Source organism: Nyctibius grandis, chromosome 3 (assembly GCF_013368605.1).
Source record: "Nyctibius grandis isolate bNycGra1 chromosome 3, bNycGra1.pri, whole genome shotgun sequence".
Taxonomy (NCBI): Eukaryota; Metazoa; Chordata; class Aves; order Nyctibiiformes; family Nyctibiidae; genus Nyctibius; species Nyctibius grandis.
Genome location: NC_090660.1, coordinates 60,289,464 through 60,313,423, shown reverse-complemented (window position 1 = coordinate 60,313,423; position 23,960 = coordinate 60,289,464). Strand labels below are relative to the sequence as shown.

The following is a 23,960-nucleotide window of genomic DNA, read 5'->3' as shown; positions in this document are numbered from 1 at the left end:
CTTTTTTTGCAGTGACGGGGGAGTATGCAAATCTTAATTCAGAAAAGAGCTGCAAGTACACAGGGAAAAGCTCAGTTTGAGTTGCCTGTTGATCTGTGCTCGCAGTACAATACTAGGCTTGTTTGCTCTGATACCTAAACAAATTCTTAAGGCTTGTTAAGCTCCTTGGGTCAAAGGAGGTAGCTGAGGTTTAGGGACTGGAGATTGAGGTGTTTGATGGCAGGAGCTGTTGTAGGCATATTTTTCTCAATGGGAGCCATTTCTCAAGAAAATGGGAGAGGTGTCTCTAGAGAGCAATTTCATATAACAGCATCTGGTTTCATTCTTCTGCTGTTCGTTATTGTATAGCATGCTCTTGTATTAAGTATCACAGAATCACAGAATGTTAGGGATTGGAAGGGACCTCGAAAGATCATCTAGTCCAATCCCCCTGCCGGAGCAGGATTACCTAGATCATATCACACAGGAACGCGTCCAGGCGGGTTTTGAATGTCTCCAGAGAAGGAGACTCCACAACCTCTCTGGGCAGCCTGCTCCAGTGTTCAGTTACCCTCACCATAAAGAAGTTTTTCCTCATATTTATGTGGAACCTCCTGTGTTCCAGCTTGCACCCATTGCCCCTTGTCCTGTCAAGGGATGTCACTGAGAAGAGCCTGGCTCCATCCTCATGACACTTGCCCTTTACATATTTATAAACATTAATGAGGTCACCCCTCAGTCTCCTCTTCTCCAAGCTAAAGAGACCCAGCTCCCTCAGCCTCTCCTCATAAGGGAGATGTTCCACTCCCTTAATCATCTTCGTGGCTCTGCGCTGGACTCTCTCTAGCAGTTCCCTGTCCTTCTTGAACTGAGGGGCCCAGAACTGGACACAATATTCCAGATGCGGCCTCACCAGGGCAGAGTAGGATGGGGAGGAGAACCTCTCTCGACCTGCTAACCACACCCCTCCTAATACACCCCAGGATGCCATTGGCCTTCTTGGCCACAAGGGCACACTGCTGGCTCATGGTCATCCTGCTGTCCACTAGGACCCCCAGGTCCCTTTCCCCTACGCTGCTTTCCAATAGGTCTGTCCCCAACTTGTACTCATACCTGGGGTTGTTCTTGCCCAGATGCAGGACTCTACACTTGCCCTTGTTATATTTCATTAAATTTCTCCCCGCCCAACTCTCCAGCCTGTCCAGGTCTCTCTGAATGGCTGCGCAGCCTTCTGGCGCGTCAGCGACTCCTCCCAGTTTGGTGTCATCAGCGAACTTGCTGACAGTGCACTCTATTCCCTCATCCAAGTCATTAATGAATATATTGAACAGAACTGGTCCCAGTACCGACCCTTGAGGGACTCCACTAGATATAGGCCTCCAACTGGACTCTGTCCCATTGACCACCACTCTCTGGCTTCTTTCCTTCAGCCAGTTCACAATCCACCTCACTACCCGATCATCCAGACCACACTTCCTCAGTTTAGCTGCGAGGATGCTGTGGGAGACCGTGTCAAACGCTTTACTGAAATCGAGATAGACCACATCCACAGCTTTACCATCATCTATCCACCGGGTTACGTCCTCATAAAAGGCTATCAAGTTGGTTAAGCATGACTTCCCCTTGGTGAAGTCATGCTGAGTGCCCCTAATGATCCCCCTATCCTTGATGTGCCTAGAGAGAGCACCAAGGACAAGTTGTTCCATCACCTTTCCAGGGATGGAGGTGAGGCTGACCGGTCTATAGTTACCTGGGTCCTCCTTCTTGCCCTTTTTGAAGACTGGAGTGACATTCGCTTTCCTCCAGTCCTCAGGCACCTCTCCCGTTGCCCACGACTTAGCAAAGATGATGGAGAGTGGCCTAGCAATGACTTCCGTCAGCTCCCTCAGCACCTGCGGGTGCATCCCATCAGGGCCCATGGATTTATGGACGTCCAGATTGCTTAATTGGTCCCTGACCCAGCCCTCATCAACCAAGACAGATTCCTCCTCTATCCTGACTTCTTCTGGGGCCTCAGGGGTCCGGGGCTCCTCAAGACAGCCTCCAGCAGTATAGACAGAGGCAAAGAAGGCATTCAGTAACTCCGCCTTCTTTTTATCCTCTGTCTCCAGGGCCTGTCAAGTAAGGCACGTGCCCTGGAGAAGACTGGCTGGTCAGTGTCTACGGCTCTGGAGAGGTTTGCAGGTGCTGAGCTCAGTCCAGCATAATTGTCTCTCAGCACTCTTAAAGCCAGCATTAGGAGAACTGATCATGTGTAGTGTTTAAAAGTCCTTGTTATATTGAGAAGCATATCAGAGAGTGGTCAGCAGTTCTGCTGAAGCTTACCCATTCTTCCCTTTCTGACTCTGGAGTCCTAAGTCTGTTGCAGAAACTCAGGTTGAGGGAATTGCGTGTTGTGCCTCTTGTCTAAAAACAAGACAGTCACAGATAATAGAGGAGAAGAAAGGAGCCTTACAGGAGGCAGTCTCTTTGCTTTATATTACAGCATTTGCTTCATGCTTTTCTTATCACGGTAACCGTTGGCACAGTTGAGCAGCTCTTTCAACGGAGAGGTGGAATACTTACCCTGAAGGGATTTATAGCTTGTCATGTGGTCAGGATGCTGAGGCCCAAGTTGTGTTACGCTGCTAGAGTTCTCTTCCTCTGTGGTATTTGGATACACAACAGTGTTTTCCCGACTACCTGGGCTTATGATCTCTGGAGAAATCTGTATTTTATGTGACAGACTTGTCCACAAGTGAAAGTGCTTCTCTTTATCCTACTTGTTATATACAGTACCCACCAAACTAATGCTTTGATGTGTTATATCATAATTTGGCACAGAACACAACTGACAAATTTGTGGAAACTTGTGAGAAGATTCTCTGGAGTGCCAGTCCACTTTTTTAACATATCCTCAGCACCAGCTGGCAGTTCTTTTCATTCCCTAGCAACTGGCTTAATTTCGGTACTGTTTTGATGAGGATAGGGATGGATGTTTTTAATGAAAAGAAAGATCTCCTCTATGCTTCTAGATCTCACACTCTCTAGAGAAGATGGAAACATTGTGGCACAGCTCATCCATTCATCAGGATTTTGTCCTGTTCTTGACCCTTCTGTGGTCTGGATGTAGTAGAAAGTCCTCTTGTCACTGCCCCCTGCATCAAAACAACATATAATTTACATGTTCTGGAGAAGCTACTGGTATCATTTTTTAAGAGAAAACAAAAAAGCACCTGGCAATGGACAGCTGTGACTGAGATATTCTTTTGGGTGGACTGCTACTTCAGCAGGTTTTATTTACTAGTTTTGAATTAGAATCAGTGTGTGAATGACTAATCTTGCAATTATTTCTCTGGGTATTTGCAGCCAAGAGCAGTAGCATATGCTCAAAGTATGTAGCAGGAATGGTGTCTACTACAGTTTGGGTTTGCTTTTTTTCAGAAGTGGTGAGGCTTACATTGATCTGTTTACCATTCAGTGCTGTACCTGGTTTCTGCTAAAGAATTTACCAAATGGGATAGAAATTGGTGCATCTTTACTTGTCTTGAGTTGTTCCATTGCTTCCTGGAACTTGCAATTGGATAATCCTTTGACAGTCTTGTCAAGTTTGAAAGAAAAACATGAAACAAAAATACAGCCTTTTGCCAGAAAATTTTTGCTTTCTGATTTGGGGCAACTCTGTCTCTTCTCCAGAGCTGGTGAAGCATTACCTGGCCAAAACACTGGTTGGAAATAAGGTGGTGTCATTGATGTTTTTAGTTTTAGGTGTGATGTGGATTGTACTATTAACCTACCTTCCAGAGTACAAAGTTTATCTTATTGATTGGTGAGCTTATCATTTAGACTTTGCTGGGACTTGCGTGACTAATGTAATCCACTGTGTACGATACCTCCTTCTGTTCTTTGATACTTGTTCAGTAAGTTGGGAAGTGAAGGCTGCTGAACAGCACCGAGTGTCGATGAATTTAGACCAAACTTAAATCTTACATAGGAGGAGTCAATACTTGAATGTTGAGGTAACTGTTACTTAGGTGAAATACTGGCATCTGTGTAACACTGGCACGTGTCCTAAGCAAGTTATAGTAGCTTCAGTTTAATAAAAATGTCAGATTTTGGCTCAGTTTGAGAGAGGATTTTTAATCTACTGTTTGGGCTTATCTCACAATCTCTTTAGTCTATGTCTAGAAGCAGAGCTGCAGTGGTCTGTGGCAGTACTAGTTACTTACCAAGTGGATGCTTTCATCAGGACACGGTAGCCTACTTAGGTTTCAGTTTTGTACAAAGAGGGAAGATCTGTTAGTGACTGAAGTCTAGCACACGCAGTGGATTTATTAACATGCACCTGCTCTTTTGCAGATTCAGAATCTGAAAAATCATTAAGTGGGTTTGAAACAACAACAGCGTACTCATTAGAGGACAGCATGGATTCAAAAGACACAATAACTTCAAGCATGTCTGAAGAAAAGGTTTGTGGCAGTGGGGAGTCGCTGTCTAACGGAATCAAAAAACACAGGTACGATGTTGCCCATTCTTAAGGTATTATAATATGCATCAATGGTGAGTAAAAAACCACAGGAATCTCTGAAAATTAACTGTGAAAACTTTTAGAACTTTGTTAGGGATTATGGACAAGTAGTTGATTGTGTTATGATTTTATAAAGAATATTTTTCCAAGGCTAGTGTGCTTCTTTGCATCGTGCTTTTTAGTGGTTGAATCTGAATAAGTAAAAATAAAATACAATGTGCTATGTAAAAATGGACAGATTTTTTTTTTAATAGATGTTATTGAAATTTACATGGATTTTAATTCCTTCATGTATCTTTAATGACCTATGCCTCCTATTGCCTCTTTAATTTCCAGTCATTTGATCCTTCTATTGGTATCAGGAATGAATGAAAAATATTGCTAGCCCTGGCATCAGAAACTCAGATGTGGACAAAGGGAGTCTTATTCTAAAAGTCTCATCTATGTTTCATTTGCTTATTTTGTGTTGTCGAATGATCCATTTTTGTTTGTTTCCTTGCTGATAAAGGAGGACAATAGGTCTGGAGTTAATGAGATGTAATAGACACCACTATTCTCAAGTTTCAGTGAAGGGACAATATAATGTTTGTGCTGCAGATCAAGCCAGACTTCAGTGTGTTTTAAAAAGATTACTTTGGGAGTGTTTTGGATGTGCAGAATTATGATGGGGACACCAGATTTCTGTAAAGACAGGAAATTAATATTTAATTTTACAGAAGCAAGTCATGCTTTAATTACTTGGTATCTTAAATAGTTAAATTGCAGTGACTGTTGAAGCATGTGGTAATGTCAGAGACCTGATGAGTCAAGGTTCAACCTCTGCATGTATATCCTTCCCATACTAGGCAAAGACTAAGGCAAATGAGGGCTTGGGTGGAGTAACAGGGTGGTTTGGGAAGGTAACATAAAGCAGCTGAGTAAGCATGCTGCTCTGCGCTTGTGTACTGTTAGCAAGGTGATATATTTATGGCCTTGGCTAAGTGCCTTTCCTAATTAGAGCAGGAAGTTCAGGGGTGGGGGGAGGAAGCTCTAGGTGAAGGTGGGCATCTGAATTGCATTCATTGCCTTGGAAACAATGAGGAGGAAGGAGGCAATTCGTGATCAACATGAAAATGGTGATGCATGTTGACATGCATTGCCTTGAAGAGTTTTAACAGGAATTGATCTTCTGTTTACTACAAAAAAGAAATAACTTGGAAAGTTTCTGTAACGCTGCACTGTGTTGTCAGAACTGTAGGGAGCAGGTGACTGGAGGAGCATTTAAGATCTGCTGGTTTTATAAGGGGGAATGAAGAGTAATAAACAGTAAGTAAACGACTTACGTCTGCTTAAGTCGTTTCTCTGAGTTGGGTGTCTTTCAGTAGTAAAGAGAGTATAGGATGTTGGAGTAAAATGAGTGCATAAATTGGCTAATTTACTGCTAAAGTGGAAACATCTGTTTTGCATGTAGATAAGAATGTATGGTCATATTTTATGCGACTAAATGGCTATAGAGCACATTCTAGGTTGAGCTGTAATGTCAAGCTTTTTACCTGGCACCTTGGTGACACATTGGGATTTGTCCACAAATATATTGATGTAGACTGTTTCTCCCCAGAGCTCAGGCAATTTAAATGTTACCTCCAAGAGAACCTTCTCAGGGGATGGGAGTTGTGTGGTGTTTCTGAGGCTCTTGGTGGCCGTGATGTTTGGTCTGGTATGGGATCTGTTTGCCATGTCTGATTGCAGTTCTGACTTAAGAACTGTGTTACCTACCCGGAGCTGCTTGCTCCAGTTTGTGTCTCTTGTGGTTTTGGGGCTTCTTAGAGGGCATGTGATCAAAGATGTATCATCTGTGATGCTACTTGTGTACTTTTGGGAGCAGAAACCTTAACTTCTTGATGCTATGCAAAGTGAGGGGGTCAGAATGTTTTGACAGCACTTAATTCCATCCTTTTACCCTTGGGTTTGCTGTAACTTTTTTGTTTAGCTTCTGTTCGTGTTAACCACATGCAAACAAGTCATTTAGAGAATAGACCAGATTAATTTCTTTTGCATAAAATCTTGATACCTTCTTGTAGTTCCTCAGATGAATAGAGGATCTGCAGCTGCATTGGGGTTGCACATGAGAGTACCTAACACTGTTTAGCAGTCAGTATAAATAAGACTATTTCCTACCTTCATCTAGAAAACCTGAGTTCTAATCTGCCTCTCTGATCTGAGTGGTGAGGGTTTTGCACAGGGAGGTGGAGGTCGTTTTTTGATGGGGGGTGGTGTTTTGGTTTTGGAGATGTAGGAATAAATCTGTTGGTTCCAAGGCATTAAAAGCATTGAGATGTACATATATAGATAGGTAAAGCCAGTGCCAGTTATAATCTGCTGTCTTGTTCTCATTTTTTAAATGTAGTTTGTATCCTACTGATTCATAGAGTGTTTGAAAGAGTGTGGGTGACATGACTTCTTGTAGTTTAGGTTGATTTGAGAGCAGACTTAATTTTTGAAAACTTCTTGGGAGAGGATTTGAAAGGTAGGAGAATAGTACATTAGATCTGGAAGTGTTCAAATCACTTCTTTTTAAGAGGGAAATTTTTAATCTGAGCCAAACTTTGGAGAAAGAAAAAAAAAAAAAGCGGGGGGGGGGGTGGGTGGGGAGGAACAAACCACCAATCCCTGCCTCCCCTGAACCCTTGCACAAAAATGTTCTGTAATACCTGCCAGCATTTAACATCCATTTATCACTTCTGTTTCCTTCATATTGCTCAGTTTTTGTATTCAGCTCTCCCTTAGGTCCCCCCATTGGGGGCCTTTCTGAATGCAGACATGTTTGTGTTTGGCTTTTTGGGAGCCAGGTTATTTGATCAGGTTTATGTGAAAAGCAAGCTAAACATGCCTTTTTCACACCATGTATCTTCTTCCTCACAAGATTCCTGTAGTAGCTGTTCTACTATAGATAATGCTTCAAACAAGTGTTTTTGTTTAAGTGAATGATCTTAAATGCATCTTATGTTCTACTGCACAGAAGTTCCAGCAGATGTTTTTGTCACTTAAAGCTAAAATTAACTTCCTGAGTTGTTTCTAAAATTGACATCTGGAACGAAATTTTTGCATTAACAAACCTTCCCCTTAATCACAGGGAGTGTGTCAAGGTTAGTAGGCCTCAAGTCTTGGCTGCCTGTCATTTTTCCACATGTCCTTACTTGTCCCTGGGATTTTTCTTGGTGGTTTAAAACTGCTTTGTTTCTTCCGTATGTGTGTGTTATATGGAGAAAAGAACTGACTCCCATATCAGGTTTGGCTGATACATGTAAGAAATATGTATGAATGGCTGAAACTGAATGCCAACTTTCAAGTAATTAAAATATTAAACAGAGGGACAGGTTAACTTTAATGAAAATATAAGTTTTAATATGTAAGGAAAGCAGTCCCTGTGTATACTTCAGCAAACTAGAGACATGTGAGTGTGTTTTACATGCAGAAGGGCTGTCTTAAACACAAATACCCACTCTGCTAACTGCCTTCATTAAAGAATACACAGAAAAAAATAAGTAAACGCTAAAAATTAAGATAAGACTAAATACTTGCTGGATAATTTCCTCTCCTGTACATTTGTATCAAAGCATCCACAGAAGTATTTTATACTTAATATTGTTCAAGAGGATCTGTTTTATGAAATATTTTTGTATCAGTGGAAAATCAGAATAGGGAGTGAGTGAAGGGAATTGTTCTGATTTTGGAGAAATTCAAGTTTCCGTGCAGGTAAATGCTTCAAAGTTTAAATGCTTCAAAAACATTTTAAAACAGTTTAAATGCTTCAGAGTAGCACTGTCATTCCCCCTTGGTTTTCAATTTAAAAATTGGAAAACTGTTACTTTCAAAAAAGAGGATTTGAGTTTCTTAGTCATGGTTAGTAATGGAAAACTTTCCTTACTTCTGCATTCTTCCCTGTTTCTCTCTGCAGAACAAGCTTGCCATCTCCGATGTTTTCCAGAAATGACTTCAGTATCTGGAGTATCTTAAGAAAATGCATTGGAATGGTAGGTAATCAGAAAGCTGTGTTAAAAAATGTGAAGCGATTGTTTCATTTGAGGCCCAAATAAAAACTTGTTGGGGAGAGGGATTTTTTTTTTTTTTTTTTTTTTCAAATTTGCTGCTTATGCTTTATTTGCTTTAACGACTGAAGAATGTAAGATTTGGTCAGAGCAATATTCCTTCAGTAAAAGCATTTTGTCTTGATTTTAACCCTTAAAGTCCTTTGTGGTAGCAAAAAAGTTTTTACTTTGACTGTGAAAAAAAAAAAAACAAACCAAAAACCCAACTCCTTTAATTTTGCTCTTCTCCCTTTCCCTTAATATCTCAATCTTCCCTCCCATGGTGTTACTGGCCAAATCAGAGTTTAGCTGGTTGGCACGTAATCTGCTTCCAGCTAAGGGTGAATTGAGAAAAGTTCTTCTCTCCATTAGATCCTACAATAGGCTGAAAGTACTGACTGCTGATAAACTTCTGTCAGCCTGTAACAGTAGGGTGCAGAAGGGAATGTGTGTGTTTAGTCGCTGTTGTTTTCTCCTCCGCCCCTTGCTGTAGTTAGAAACAGCACCAAGCAATGAGATGGGGGAATGCCTGTATCAGCAGCTCCAAGTCTCGTGAGTTGTTGTGAAGCATCTGAGGCTTCTCACAGTGGCTTTAGCAGAAAAAAAAGTATTATAACTTTAAAATACAAAGAGCAGTGTGAAAGCCTGTCTTTCATAAGGTGTGTGCAGGAAAAAAAAAAATCTGTAAAGGTCTTAATTCTGCTTTGCAGAAATTGGTGCACAGAAGTTGCAGTTTGGGTTGGGGGGGGGGTGGAACTTGGAGTGGATTGTACAGAAGTGTCTGCCAAAGCTGTTAGTGCCAGGTGCTGCTCTTATGATTAAGATAATTTTTAATTTGCTGCTGCAGGCAGTTTAAAACATTGCTATGTTATGCGTTCAAGGGGCATGCTTTTTAAAAATGGTAAATAGAATAAACAGCATCAAAACTGCAGGACTTCTCTTAAATTTTTATTCCTGTTACAAAAATTCCTTTTTTATTCAGAGTACAGAGTCCTGGTTTGTACTCCTGTGCTGCCATGTTTTCCTGTCCTTTCTCATCCTCCTTCCTCCATCTCCCTCCAAAAAAGATAATATGTTTAAGTAATTAGATGGCCTGTATCTATTTTAAGCATAACAAATAACTTAGTCTTTAAAAGGGTCCTTAATACTTCATTCCATTGTTTCATCTCACGTTCTTAATGCATTTGTTGATAGGAAGTGTGTTTGTTTGATGTTTGCTTTTCTTTCTGTTTTAAAAGTAGCCTTAACGTCAACACAGATAGGCCTATCAAGCTCGTAAGGGATGTGCAGGGTTTTTTCCTTTCAGCATTAGCAGAGCCAGGTCAAGCACATTGCATTAGCACTAAGAACATAATTTATTTTTGTAATAAGCCAATTATACTTGGGTTACTGTAGGTCAGTGTATCTAATCATTTGGTTTTTCACACAAATTTCACTTGTGCATCAGGAGTTGTCAAAGATCACAATGCCGGTTATATTCAATGAGCCACTGAGCTTTCTACAGCGACTTACAGAGTATATGGAGCATACATACCTCATCCACAAAGCCAGCTCACTTTCCAGCACAACTGAGCGAATGCAGGTACTTTGGGCGTGGTAATTTATGGTAGCTCTTGATGGCATGGATTGGGATTTTTTTTTTCATAGGTAGTCTCATTATAGGAGGAACTTGTGTAATTTGCTGTATGTCAGATTCTCTTATTCATTAACCAGTTTCACTTATCTAGGAAAATGTTTTGCGTTTCGTAAGGCTTTCTTTTTTATCCTTTTGATGACAACTGTTTATTCCCCTGCTTTGCAAAAAGAACTTCGATTCTTCTGAAATAGCTTAGGGTTCTGTAATACCATGACTGCTGTTGATACTTGATAAAGACTAAAATCCAGGAGATTAACTGTGTGCTCTTACTCTTTTGAATAGTGTGTTGCGGCATTTGCTGTGTCTGCTGTAGCCTCGCAGTGGGAACGTACAGGGAAGCCATTCAACCCATTGCTTGGAGAGACATATGAATTGATCAGGTAATGAACAGAAGATGCGCAGAAGAGTGGAGGGTGGTATTGTGTGTAACTGGTGTTTCATTAGACTTGTCAGGTGGCTTGCAGACTGCTTTTCAGCTTGTAAGATTCCACCCATTCTCCTAGCAGCTGCCAGAGGTGCTTGCAATGCATGTTGGTGTTCAGCAATGTGCTTTCCAGTGAAGGGAAACTACTTTTCAAGTCACAGCAGGCAAATGAAATTTGCCAGGTTTAAAAGCAAGTTTTGTTTACAAAAACGATGTTTTTTTCTGAAAAGTTCTGAATGACAAGGCGCATGGTACATAAGGGAGGCGTTAAAATTGTAATATTCATTATATGAGTGTCCAGAATACAAATAGGCAATGTTAGTCTATTAGTGTGCAGCTGCACTTAGGGCAAATTTTTCTCTCACATGGGGTTTTGGCCTATGCTTATGTGAAAGTTTAAGAAAGAGGTCACTGTCAAAAGTAAACATATTGGCTGATCAGATTTGCTAGTTCTGTTACCTTTTTACATTATGTCCTCAGTTATTTATAATGAGGATATTCAACGTATTAGTTGATTTTTTTGGTTTATCCTAGGATTTTAACTAACTCTTGCACTGAGTACAGCAGCTATGTGTGGGTCCAACTATTTATTTCACCCTGGGGAAAAGAACTGCACCTTCACTACACTTGATATGTAGATACATGCTTTTGGTTATCTTTATTTTGCAGAGATGATCTTGGATTTAGACTTCTCTCAGAGCAAGTTAGCCATCATCCACCAATCAGTGCTTTCTATGCTGAAGGTTTAAATAATGATTTTGTGTTTCATGGATCAATTTATCCTAAACTCAAATTCTGGGGCAAGAGCGTGGAAGCAGAACCAAAAGGCACAATGACTTTGGAGCTTCTTGAGTAAGTTGATAAGTAATAATTGCGTAGGCACAGTGGCCACATCCATGATGATTAGGGTGCATTAGAGTCCCGTGGCTTAGGAATGGACGTGTCTAACACCCACATCCTAATGTTTGATGGCAGATCACTTTGCAGGGAGGAGGGGATGAGAAGATGAAAGGAACTGCCATCATTTCTCTTAATATATTGCATACTCATAGTAGCAGTAGTTGAGGCTTGTGTCTGTGTGTTCTGCAGATGCCTGGACATCAGTCCTGCTAAGACTAGCATGCTTGGGCCCTGTTGGCTTTGCTCATGTCATTCAGTGCTAACAGTGACCGCATTGAAGTGGCTGTTCTAAGGTATTGATAATATCAGTAGCAACAGGTTAATAAACTTCTTGAGTTTCCTGACATATTGCCATGTCCATTTCAAGACGTGGTGCTATTTGTAGATGATGGCTTGTTGCAGGAGTGATATCCAGTACAAAGATACAGTATTTTAATTTTTATTCCGCTCCCTTAGACACAATGAAGCCTACACGTGGACAAATCCTACGTGCTGTGTGCATAACATTATTGTGGGCAAACTTTGGATTGAGCAGTATGGAAACGTGGAAATAACTAACCATAAGTAAGTTAAGAGTGTGAGTGCTTTCACTTGCTGCAAGTTTGAAGAGGAAAAGCATTTGAAAGTAATTAGTGCCTGCTTGTTCTGCCTTTAGAACTGGTGAGAAATGTGTACTAAACTTCAAGCCCTGCGGCCTCTTTGGGAAGGAGTTGCACAAAGTTGAAGGCTACATTCAGGACAAAAGGTAACAGCTTCGTTCCTAAAAGGAGACAAATGGCTGCCCTCTGTTTCTGATGGGAGCTGTAGAACTGAATGCCTTTAACAGTCTGTCAAGGGCATGAACCTGCAACAGCAAGGTTACGAATTGTGCAACACCACTAATGGAGTTTTAAGAGTTGCTCTCAAAAGTTCTTCTTTCAAATATTTTTGTCTGAAATGATGAAATAAATCTCTTTAAGGTCCTTTGTAAACTTCTTTTTTTGACAGCAAAAAGAAACTTTGTGCGCTGTATGGGAAATGGACTGAGTGTTTGTACAGTGTTGACCCAGCTACATTCGAAGCTTACAAAAAAAATGACAAGAAAAATGCAGAAGAGAAGAAAAGCAGTAGACAGGTATTAATCACGTAAAGTGGTGGTATCTCAAAAGCATGAAGACAGCTAAATATTTTAGTAGCATTTAAGAGCATTAAGATTTCTTTTCACTTATTCTCTGTTTTCTAGTAGAACGTAAAATGGATTGGATGAATACCAGCATTAAAGGATCAAATGCTTTCTCTCTCAAGGATTTGTATTCAAACTTCCCAAACTTGGAATGATCTAAATACTGTCTGGTTCATTACCTGCCTCTTCCTCCCAACTCGTATGGAAGAAATGGCATATCCATTAGTTGGACTGTGTTTCTGATCACATATGATAACAATTTGTATCCTAATAGGAGAATTTGGACTCCTAGAGGCAGGATAGACTAGTTTCTCATCTTGATAGAAGATCATATTTTCCAGCTTTAACAAGGAATTTTTGTATTGCTTTCTGTTAAATTTTCACAACCATAGAAATGCTTGCCTTTTTTTTTCCCCCACAGTTGCATTTTTTTTCTTCTGGAAGAACCTCATTCTTAATTCTTCCAGATTTCTGGTCAGCAGTATGCTTTTTGTTTAAGGTGCATGGTGATGGTGACAACATACAGCTTGATGAAGAAAAACCACTTATGTACTAGCTTAACACAGGGATTGTTCCTCTTTGGTGACTGAGGCCAGATTTTTTTTTTTTGTTGGTTTGGATGTTGGTAGTTTTTATAATTAAGAAAAAGGAGACAGAGAACTCTGAAAGCAGCTGCTCCTGTGCAGGTTCAGATTGTTGCTGTACCTGAGACTGCTCCAGTGCTTGTCATCAGGAGAGTGCTAAAGCACTGGGGATTACTGCTTCTCTTCGAGTCTGACCGTGTGAGCTCTAGGGAGAAGGAGCAAAGAAAAACATACCTGTGTCTTTGTTCAGCTACCACTTTGCATTTTCCAGCAATGCTTAAGATGATCCTTGCTTTTCACTTCAAAATGAAGCATCCTATTGCATAAAGCTCAAGATGCAATGTTGCTCCGACTCTAGAAAAGCACACTTTTTCTACTCCTTTAACAGAATTATTTATGTGTAGAAAACTGAAAGCTTTGTAATGCACACTATAAATCAGATAGTCTTTGTTGCATATGTATTCCCACTGCCCCCTCGTGTTTGAGGAGTTGATATTGGTTTTGGTTTTTTGAGCATCTAGGTGAGCCAAGTCTCATGTATAACGTATGGATGTGGTTTGTCCTTTCGTGGTAGTAAAGGATTCATTCAGGCATAAAAGCACATGGTCTTTCAAACTTCTAATTAGAATTTTCAGATTTATTTAGTTGTGTTCCAGCTATTCCTTCATGCTGCATTGCTGCTAATGAAGAATAGCTTCTATCTCCTTTTAGGGGACCTGCTTGGATGTGAGTCCTTTTGCAAATTGCCCCAGATTTTGCCCTGAATCCCTTTGTTTTTTTATAGGGATAAAACTTAAAGAAAAATAATTTTGCAGAGAGCTAAACAAGCCTCCATGTATGCAAAGGTGTGATATTTTACCAACATCAGAAGAGTTATAGTAGACCTGGGGTTAGGCCAAGATGATTCTGCTCTGAATGAACTAGGGCCTTTTTTTAATCAAGATGAAGCATTTTGTGCAGAATTTTCAGTACTAATAATATGGAAGAGCAATAATGTAAGGCAACAGCAACTGCCCTCACATGTGCCTGGTTTACACACACCACAGGTCTTGCTTTGGCAAAGTCTCTCACTACCGTTCTAGCAATATACTGAGAGGCTGAGTAGCACTGAGCATAAAATACGGATTATTGTGGCAAGAGCATATGAAAATCCACTTTTTACCTAGTTCTTTGTAATTCTTCTGACATTTTTAAGATTTTGTATCCACAAGGCACATTGTGTGTTGTAGCCTTTCTATAAAAGTTGTAAAGGGCAAGTGTCATGAGGATGGAGCCAGGCTCTTCTCAGTGACATCCCTTGACAGGACAAGGGGCAATGGGTGCAAGCTGGAACACAGGAGGTTCCACTTAAATTTGAGGAAAAACTTCTTTACGGTGAGGGTGACTGAACACTGGAACAGGCTGCCCAGAGAGGTTGTGGAGTCTCCTTCTCTGGAGACATTCAAAACCCGCCTGGACGTGTTCCTGTGTGATATGGTCTAGGCAATCCTGCTCTGGCAGGCGGATTGGACTAGATGATCTTTCGAGGTCCCTTCCAATCCCTAACATTCTGTGATTCTGTGAAGTTGGTTTGGAGTTTGACAGCCTGGTATTGAAGTGTCTTTGTTTCGATTCAAGGATATCTTTCTGATCTATTCTGCTTCAAATTCCTGTTTTCTGAAAGATTGATCAGGGTCCTTTAAAGGACAGAATGGCAGGTTGCCAGCACAGTTCAGATGTAGTCAACTAAAAGCCCTGTTTATGTTCTTAACCGAGGGACTGAACCTGGTCTGCCTGTTGTTCTGGTTACTTTGCAACCTGTTCATTATTAAAAGCACTGTGCCCAGGTGCTCCATAGTGAAACAGAATCCTTAATGCTTCCTAATTTTCTTGGAGGCATAACACATGTATTATCTCAGAGGACAACTGAGTCCAGTTTGGGTACTGGGGGTTTTTTTTGCACTAAAACATCAGTCTATGTTACCTGACGCCACCATCAGAGAGCAGAGCTTATTAGCAGCAGGATTAAAGCTGTTGGCGTGTAGCCAGAGTATTTAAAGCATTAGTTGCCTTTAAGCTCAGCTTTACTCTCCAGTGGTCTCTGAAACGTGCTGCTGTTTTTAGCTGTGATAGTAACACCAGGTTTTCTTGGGAGAGCCATATTCATTGTCTAGCTGGCTTTAGTTCAGTATCATAACATACACTTGTGTGGTGGAATTAATGTCAGCAGCATTGGACCCCAGCTGCTTTAAAGCAGTGCTCAAAAAGGGTGATGGTTTAGAGCTAGTTCAGGTCACATCTACACTGTGACCACCAGTTATTCTCTACTGCCCTAGTAATCCTGGGTGGAGTTTTTCACTTTCAGGGAAAACCATTTCACAGTGCTGTGGCTGTAGCTGCCTCAGGCCGTATGTATCAGCCTTCATCGGATACCCTCCCCAGAAGAAGTAGCTAATTTAGAATTTTCTTTTAACGTTTGCAGTTTGCCATTTCAGTGGTGTAGTGGTCAATGGAAAGGAAGGTTCCTCTGAGCAAAGAGCAGTAGCGTAGGGCTTTCTGTTGTGCACAAACTGAAGAAAGCATTTGTATTATGTGCTGGAGTTTCTTTGATGTGGAAGGATGAGGAATGTGACTTCTATTCTTGAACTTTAATGAAGCAGTAGTGTAGTTAAATAACAGGCATGGAAATGCTTGCATTTGAGGAAATAGGACATCTCTGTGCTGGAAAAAAATGACATTTCTTAATGCTTGAACATTCAGATTATGTTTACGAAGATGTAGATGCAAGAAACTGTTGGTAGTCCTCCACTGGGAGGGAACTGGGAGTATGTATGCTATGTTAATGATGTTACCCTTCTTGACAAGCATCTAGAAACATTTCTTTGTTGCTGAAATTATTTACTTTTGGTCAAGGAAATAATTTTATGTAAGTTACAGTGTTGGAATGAATGGGTTTATGACTCCAAAGAACTCCCTCTCTTTTCTTTGTGTGCTGCCTTTAGGTGAGCAATACTGAGGAACCAGATGAGATGCCGTTGCCAGATTCTGAGAGTGTGTATGTTATTCCTGGAAGTATTTTGCTATGGAAGATAACTCCAAGACCTCCAAATTCAGCACAGGTCAGCTATGCTTCTGATTATTGAAAGTGTATGCTAGCCTGTTATTCTGTATGTTCAACACAAAGCAAATCCATTTGTTGTCTTTTTCATTAACAAGTCTGGATTTGCCTGTTCATTGCAACAAACTTTCCCACTACAATTGTAACTCTATAATGTGGGGTTGGAGGGATAACTGCTACAGGCATGACGCTAGAGTTAGTGGAATTGCTCTGGAAAATGGGATGCTTCACGTAGCTAGCAGTATGGGGGCTTTCCCCCCCTCTTCTCTCCGCCCTCTTCCCCCCAGCTGAGGCACCTACCTTGTGAGAAATCTCTTCTGACGGGCTTTATTAGAGGACAGACACTTCCTAGGAGATGCTTGCAAAGCCTGCATAGCATGAGTTGGTGTGTGAAGGGCTGTGGAGCTGCAGAGCCAGTGGGCAAAATATAAGCGTATGTGTGCAACTGGAATGACAAAGAATTGGAACAAGAAAAGGTGCCCTCAGTGGGAGGGGGAAATCTCTCTACAGAGAAAGGGAAAATACCAGTAGGACTGGAAAAAGAAGATAAGAGAGAAATAGCGCACTGAGTAATTGGATGCTGGCCTGCTTAAAAGAGAAACGCCAAGGATCACCTACACTCTGCCTGACAGTGCAGTTTTGCTGGTATCTTGAGTATCCCCATCTTGAGTGATTAAATAATAAAAAAAACACTTGGATGTTTGTTTTTAGACAGCAGCTTTCTTGTATATTAAGACTAGCAGCTGGAGGCATCGTAAAGTCACCTTTTATCTTTGTCTCTGAATTTCAGATGTATAATTTTACTAGCTTTGCTATGGCTTTGAATGAGTTGGACAAAGAAATGGAGAGTGTCATTCCCAAAACTGACTGCCGGCTACGACCAGATATCAGAGCCATGGAAAATGGAGAAATAGGTAACACATTCAAGTTGTCAGATGAACTGTTAAAGTAACTACACATAAAGGTACATTCCTCCATGCTGCAAAACAGTAACTGTTTAGTACAGCCTTCTGCAGGTTGTGGTATGCTTCTGGTGAAAGGTATGTCACCCAGCTGTACTGGGGCTGGTTTTTTCTCAGTTTTTTTTCTCAGAAGCTGATAACCACTTCTTTGAGGCTTTTAAAAGAGCAGATCAGTGAATTCCCACAACTAGTCTCTCCTGTATGATTCTTTTATGGCCAGCAGGATGGATGTACTTGGTTCAGAGCATACCAGTAATTTGTTTATCTAATCTTGCAGTGCAAATAACTATGCTGTTAGCAGCAAACCATATTCCTTAACTATACTAACAGCATAAAGTTTGTCTAGCAGATAGACTGGTAATACGCAGGGTGTTAGTAGCTGGCAGGGTAACTGGGAATGGCTGATAGTCTTCCAAAAATGCTTCTTTCAACTACTTCTTTCTAAGATGTTTATGAAATGCTTTTTGAGGATTCAGGTATGAAAGAGATCACCCTTCACCTAATCTGCATCTTAGTCTGACTTACTCCTCTGACCTTCTGACCATCCTTTCTGCTTAATAGAAGCAACTGTTCTGCTTGTTTAGGGTCATGACCTGTGCTACCTTAGTACGTTAACAAAAAAATGAAAGGATGCTACAGAGACAATTCTTTATGGTTTGGAAATGAATATTCCAAACCCCTGTTGATCAGGAACTATGCATCAGTAACAACTTACCCCAAACCTTAACAAGAAGCACGTGGCCACACTTCTGAAATAAATCTAGCATATCTTAATCAGTTTCTCTACTGAAATAAATTCTAGGTAAGCCACCTCCCCTAGCTCACATTTGCTGTCACGTAAACATGATCTCAGGGTCCTCAGGCCATGGATAAACATGTATTTAGCAGTCTTAAAGACTGGAATTCCATTGGCTAATCCTGTGCCACAGCTGGCCTGGCTTTGCTCTTAGACTAAACCAGAAGTTCTTCTGTGTTATGTAGAAGGCTTTTTAAATGGACGACTTTTACTACTTCCCTTATTTATTTGCTGAGTCAGATGGAGTAATGTCCCTGTCTTATATTACACTTTAATATCTTCTGTATTTTTATTTGTGTATTTTTATTCCTTCAAGATCTGGCTAGTGAAGAAAAGAAGAGGCTAGAAGAAAAACAAAGGACTGCCCGCAAAAATCGTTCAAAGTCAGAGGAAGACTGGAAGACAAGGTTAGTGTGCTTGCCTCTGTATGCGTGTGTGTAGTTATATAAAGGTTTTGAACGTTCAGGTTAACTGCCTGTCCATGCCAGTGAATTCGCAGTGTTGTGTCAGCATGAAGAGCTGACATCAGCAGGTTTGGTAGTGCCACTGTTGTATTTGCAGACTTGGTCCCTGCAGGCTGTAGCACTTCAGAGAGAAGCATGAGACATGGTCTCAGTTCCTTCCCTCTCACTGTTTGCACACCCATATTCAAATACAAACTGTGTTGCCTTTTCTGAGCATCTCTTGGTTCTGACATGAAAAAGAAATTGCCACTGATAGCTGCTTGTAAGGACTGTTGTTGCTGATTAATTTATAATTGCCTCAAATTTGCACGCTTGGCTAAAGAGAGGAGGAAGTGCTTCCTCCAGTGAACTTGATAGCTTATTGCCCATGACTTCTCAGGTCAGTTGCTGTGTGCTGGCAACACTGTATCCCCACTGCATGCGGTTATTCTCAAAGTTGGTGAAATGCCCAGATATCCAAGTCATTGTCTCATTTCTGAGAGGATTACTAGCTACAAAAGTTAGAAGAGCTAAGGAAGAAATTACCTTGCAAGGGATCTGCCAGGATGGTTGGATTTTTTACTGTGAGAGGGGTCAGTTGGGAGCTGTTACACACAAGCAAAGTAGAAACCATGAAAACATGACCAGATGAATCTAGTTTGACCAGACAAGGTCTATTTAAAAGTATAGTTATAAATTGGTGGTCTCTTCACAGAAAAAAAATGGTAGGGCTAAACTCTCTAAAAGTAAGCAAGCTTCATCTCTTCCCTATTAACTAGCTGTTAATACACATAGACACTGTGGATTAAATATCTTTAAAATGTCTGTTTGTAACTATAAATCACTTTTTTCTTTTTTTCAAATGAAGTCACCCATCATCCCAGAGTCCCAGGTTTGGACATGTCTGCCTTTATCTTTTTCCTGTGCCTGCTCTCCTGAAGTGTTTGGGTTTTTGTGTGCCCTGAAACTAGTGCAAAATAACATCTTTGTAATGCTTCCAAGCAAACGTGTTAAGTGCTGGCCAGCCTTGCACCTCCCTCTTCCTTTCCTGGATTCAGAGTGGTTCTAGCTCTCACCAAGTCTTTTCAAAGCAAGTAGCTATACCGTGTTCTTCCAGGTGCCAGAAGTAGCTTAAGGTACAGTAGCTTAAGGAATAGCTCAAAGCTATACCTGAGGTTGGTATTGGAAATTGGGGAGTTCCCAGGGGGCAACTCAGAGCAGTGGGTTTTGGGGTGTATAATTAGTGCAGACACCATTCACAAGGTTCTTCAGTTGCTGTTGTGCAGGTACTGTAGATCTGCTCAGCGCTCGCCTGGGATATCCTTTAGGAACTCTTTGTTCTCCAGGATGTTTCTAAAGCTTTGGCAGAAAGTTCCTAGTGTCTGATCTCTCTAGTAGGAATGCCCAGTGTGACTGCCTCCAAAGGGTAGGTGTAAAGTGTGGAGGAAGAGTGGTGCTTTGGGGAAAAAACAAATGCATACTATGAAGGGAAACTCTTCTGCTTGTTCCCAGGTGGTCAGCTGTAGGTCTGAATCTGTGGTGTAGTATAAATTGATGTAAACTACTGCAGTTTCCTTGTCACAGAAAAGCAGGCTTCTCACTTTGTCTAGTAGAGTTCCTCCCTCATAAGAATTCTCCAAAGTGCCTAGTGATTTTTTCCTAAATTATTTTGAATCCAGTTTAGACGTCGGGTCTTGGTGTTTATGAAGAAGTGATTCAGGTTGAATACTTAATGTTTTTTGAGACTGACCAGTAGCTTTAAGTCTTGAATAAAAGACTAGTTCAGTTCTGAAACACAGCAGTGGTCTGTTGCTTTTGATGAAAATCAGTCCTCTCCTTCCCCATCACTTACCTGGGTAGATTATCTGGTTGCTTTGGGTCTCCTATGTCTCTCAACCTTAGTTCTTCCCATCACCTTTCTCCTTCTTATTGAAGTAGGTGGTCACTGGAGGAGGGGCACAGTGTCCTGACCTGTACAAGTGTTGAAGACGCACTAGTTGAGGTATTGGGTGGTGGAATTCCTTGATGTGAGAGCTGTGACTGTGCTTATAGCTCTGCCTCTCAGCAAACTCTTTGTGCTCTGGAATGAGCTGCTGTTACCTGTGAACTAGGAGGCGAACTAGACACATGTGCACATGGATGTGCCAGTTACTTTGGAATAGCTGACACATCCTGTGTGGAGGTGATGGAGTAGTGAACCACGTGCAGTACCAGGGGTGAATGACTTCTGTCTTATGTTGACTTCAGTTCACTTAACCAGGACAGCAAGAGAATCAATGAAGTGTTCAACTGTTCAGTTTACCACCTTGAAGACGGTACAAGGCACTTCTTCCGATACGTGTCTCAAATCTTTTGAGCCAAGCAAGATTTGTCTATTAAATGCCCTGCTTTCTAACATGGCGCTGCAATAGTGGTGGCCTTTATGCTTTTGCTTTTTAAAGAGATAAGTCATATTTGGTCCCAATGTGCTTTGATTTCTGTTCTGAAACCTTATGGTACCCTAGAAGGGAAGAGCTGAGTTAAAATGGGCTGCCTTGCACACGCATGATTTACTTAAGTGAGTGTGTTTGCTGCAGTGAGGCATATAAAGCAAGAACTGGCTTTTGTGGCCAGGGAAGAGGTGAAAGGAAGCCATGGAGCATATTAACCACAGAAACAGCTTCTAGCAAGCTGACTTGTGCCATAAACGTGGCTTGGCAAAATACAAGAAGTTAAAATGCTGGAGGTCTGGTACTGTGCAGCATGCTGTTGAGGCAGAAGATTGAGTAACTGGGCACAAACGGAAAGCGATGTTCAGTAATGGGCTGCAGGATTGCCAGAAAGGGGTGTGGGAGAGGAGGAGGAAGGACAAACTTCTGTCCCATGGTGATTTGACAGGGTTGTACTCATCACTGGGGGATACTCGCCAGCAGTATGGCCTTGTAAGTGCACCTTATTTTACAGATAGCCCCCACCACTGAAAGGTTATATACATGTGCACATGTAATCTGTGCGTGTGTATACACAGTGCCTCCAGATTAGGTAGGAGGGGAGAGGGAAGGAAAGAAAGAAGGTGCTAAACTTCAGTGTTCCTAGCAACAACCAGCTTAGTAAAAGCTTGCAAGTAATTTCATGCAGTCGGAATCAGCTTTCTGGCCATTCAGATTAGCCCCCCAGTGCTAGCCGTGTAATGCAACACAGTTAAGCTGTAATAAGCCAGGAGTTTTCCTGCAGCCTGTTGGTGGTATTTCATAGACACTGAGGGTAGCTGGCACTCTTGTTCTTGAGTTAAGTGCATTGCAAAATAAGGCTTTAAAAAACAAGGGGAAATCTAGGTCCTGGGGAAATACTGGTTTTCTGTTTTCAGGACTGCAGTGCTTGTGGTGTTTACATGTCTTGCAAAAACCGTTACTGTTTATGCATGCCAAAATGGTTGTTCACAACTGCTTTGAAGTAAAACTGTACCTGTCCTTTTTTATGTGATAGGCTTGACTGCTTCAAATGACAAAATACTCGTGTCAGTAATTTCACCTAGGAGACATTTAAGCGGTGTGGCAAATGGAGAGATCGAGCCACTGAAGATGACTTCAAGTTCACTTGTGAATGTAAAACCAAAAGGGCTTCTGCAATCACAATAATTACTTTGAACAGTAAACTGCTGAAGATGCAGCAAAGCAGTTCTGAACTTCCATAAAAGTGTGTGTTAATAGCTTCACTAACAGGCTGTATGTTTCCTTGCAGATGGTTCCACCAAGGCCCCAATCCCTATACTGGTACGCAGGACTGGCTTTATTCTGGCAACTACTGGGACAGAAACTACTTTAACTTGCCTGATATTTATTAAAATGCAATAAGGAGCCTGTGACTGATACAAATAAGTCTTAATCTGTTTTAATGTTTTCCCTTGTTTTACTTACCTCCTGAAAAAACTGACATGTTATCAAACAGAATATTAAGCGTCTCCACAGTAAATCTGGTGGTATGTGATCTGCAGTCCCATAGGTAGGGGAATAATTTTTCTGTCTGATGGTGGGTCCTTTGTGGGTCCAAAGTAAGTTGCCATGTTTTTGAGCTGCCCCGTTTGCAGAATACACCTATATTAGGTTGTGGTGTGTGAGGATTAGAACACCTTTGGCTGTTCTGTGAATACTTTCTTTCGTAGATAACATTGGCACAAGTAAAACTGGTTTTATTTATTGTGACATGGGAATGTTTAAAAGCACACACAGTAATTGCAATATTCTGTTCTTAAATGAAGAAGGGTGTGTCACTTTTGTAAAGATGTAATTTTTCATAAAGTGAATTTTCTTTTACTAAAGTAACTCCCTTAAACCCGGTCAGAGATTCCAGAAGTCTTCCTGTCTCTAGAGCATTAATGCAGTTGTTGTTTAGGCTGGTAACATTACTCAAGAGGTATTTATTCAATGTTCTGTGCAGTGTGTTTTGAATTTTGCTCTCCTGTTTTGCTACCACCCTTATGGTTTAAGGAATTAAGAGCCATTTAAATATCTATGGATTTGATTTGAACTGCACACTAGTAACAGGTTTTAAAAGAATCTGTTTCATGCACTAGAAGGTCTGGTGCCCAGCACCACTGCAAAAAAGGCAAGAACCTAATCAGTCCAGGATCCGGTGGAACATGGCAGGGGGGACAGGACCTGTGTCTGTGCTGTGCAAAGTCCCTGGGAGGAAGTCTCGTGCATTTCAAAGGTAGTACAGCACCTCAGTGAGGCCTCCTGTGCACAGCTGCTTTACCCCTTTTCAGTGGGGTGCGTTCAATCTTAGGGTGTAAGTTTATATTGAACTGTGTACAGAGCTTCTAGAGGGCAGGCTGCTCTTTGTACAATATTTTAACTGCTGTCTGGAGGTTAATGTTAATTGAATAATTTAATTGCTACTAAATAAAGGCTTCAAAACTTCTTGCATCTAGTCTAAAGTGAGTGGTGGTTGACGGGGCTGACCGTTTCTGAGGAAGCCTACTCCAAAAGCGCGTTTAGTTCCTGCCTGCTCCCCCAGGTTCAGGAGAGGGAAACTTCTGCACTGCATGAACTTTTCTTCTTTTCTTTTGAGTGACTTCTGTTTCGTAAGAACAGATTGATTTCACCCCCCCCCCCCGCCCCGCCCCGACCTATTGATACTGCAAGAGTCTGGCACATTTAAGTGACCATACCTGTAGCTGTGAAAACCCTAAAGCAAAATAAAGGTGGTACTTCTTAACCCCTTCCTCAAAGCGTAACCTCAGCTGTCCTCCTTGACAAACCTGTAGTTTGAATGGATTGACCATGCGTGAGAATAACTCCTCCTCCTCGCTGAAAGTATGATGTCCTTTTGCTCCTGCCATTTGGGTACAGTTCCTCCCTAGAGCATAACCCCAGCAGTATAGACTACACCTGGTTACTACGAACTAACTTTGGCTCTGGATGT

The 23,960-nt window shown here is 41.3% G+C and overlaps 1 protein-coding gene across 3 annotated transcripts in view; it reads left to right on the top strand.

The window, feature by feature from the left end:
- The window catches only part of OSBPL1A (oxysterol binding protein like 1A), a 78,177-nt gene extending 54,716 nt beyond the window's left edge, over window positions 1-23,461 (top strand). Inside the window, exons 17-29 of one of the 3 annotated variants that reach the window (XM_068396066.1) lie at window positions 4,318-4,474; window positions 8,424-8,499; window positions 10,001-10,135; window positions 10,472-10,569; window positions 11,283-11,465; window positions 11,970-12,077; window positions 12,169-12,258; window positions 12,501-12,627; window positions 16,241-16,357; window positions 17,147-17,270; window positions 18,431-18,521; window positions 19,426-19,449; window positions 22,278-23,461. In XM_068396066.1, coding sequence (XP_068252167.1) covers window positions 4,318-4,474; window positions 8,424-8,499; window positions 10,001-10,135; window positions 10,472-10,569; window positions 11,283-11,465; window positions 11,970-12,077; window positions 12,169-12,258; window positions 12,501-12,627; window positions 16,241-16,357; window positions 17,147-17,270; window positions 18,431-18,521; window positions 19,426-19,449; window positions 22,278-22,380 — 1,433 coding nt within the window. In that variant the 3' untranslated portion in view covers window positions 22,381-23,461. The remainder of the gene's footprint in view (window positions 1-4,317; window positions 4,475-8,423; window positions 8,500-10,000; window positions 10,136-10,471; window positions 10,570-11,282; window positions 11,466-11,969; window positions 12,078-12,168; window positions 12,259-12,500; window positions 12,628-16,240; window positions 16,358-17,146; window positions 17,271-18,430; window positions 18,522-19,425; window positions 19,450-22,277) is intronic. The other 2 variants (XM_068396068.1, XM_068396067.1) reach the window with 2 other exon arrangements.
- Window positions 23,462-23,960: the final 499 nt, after the last annotated feature.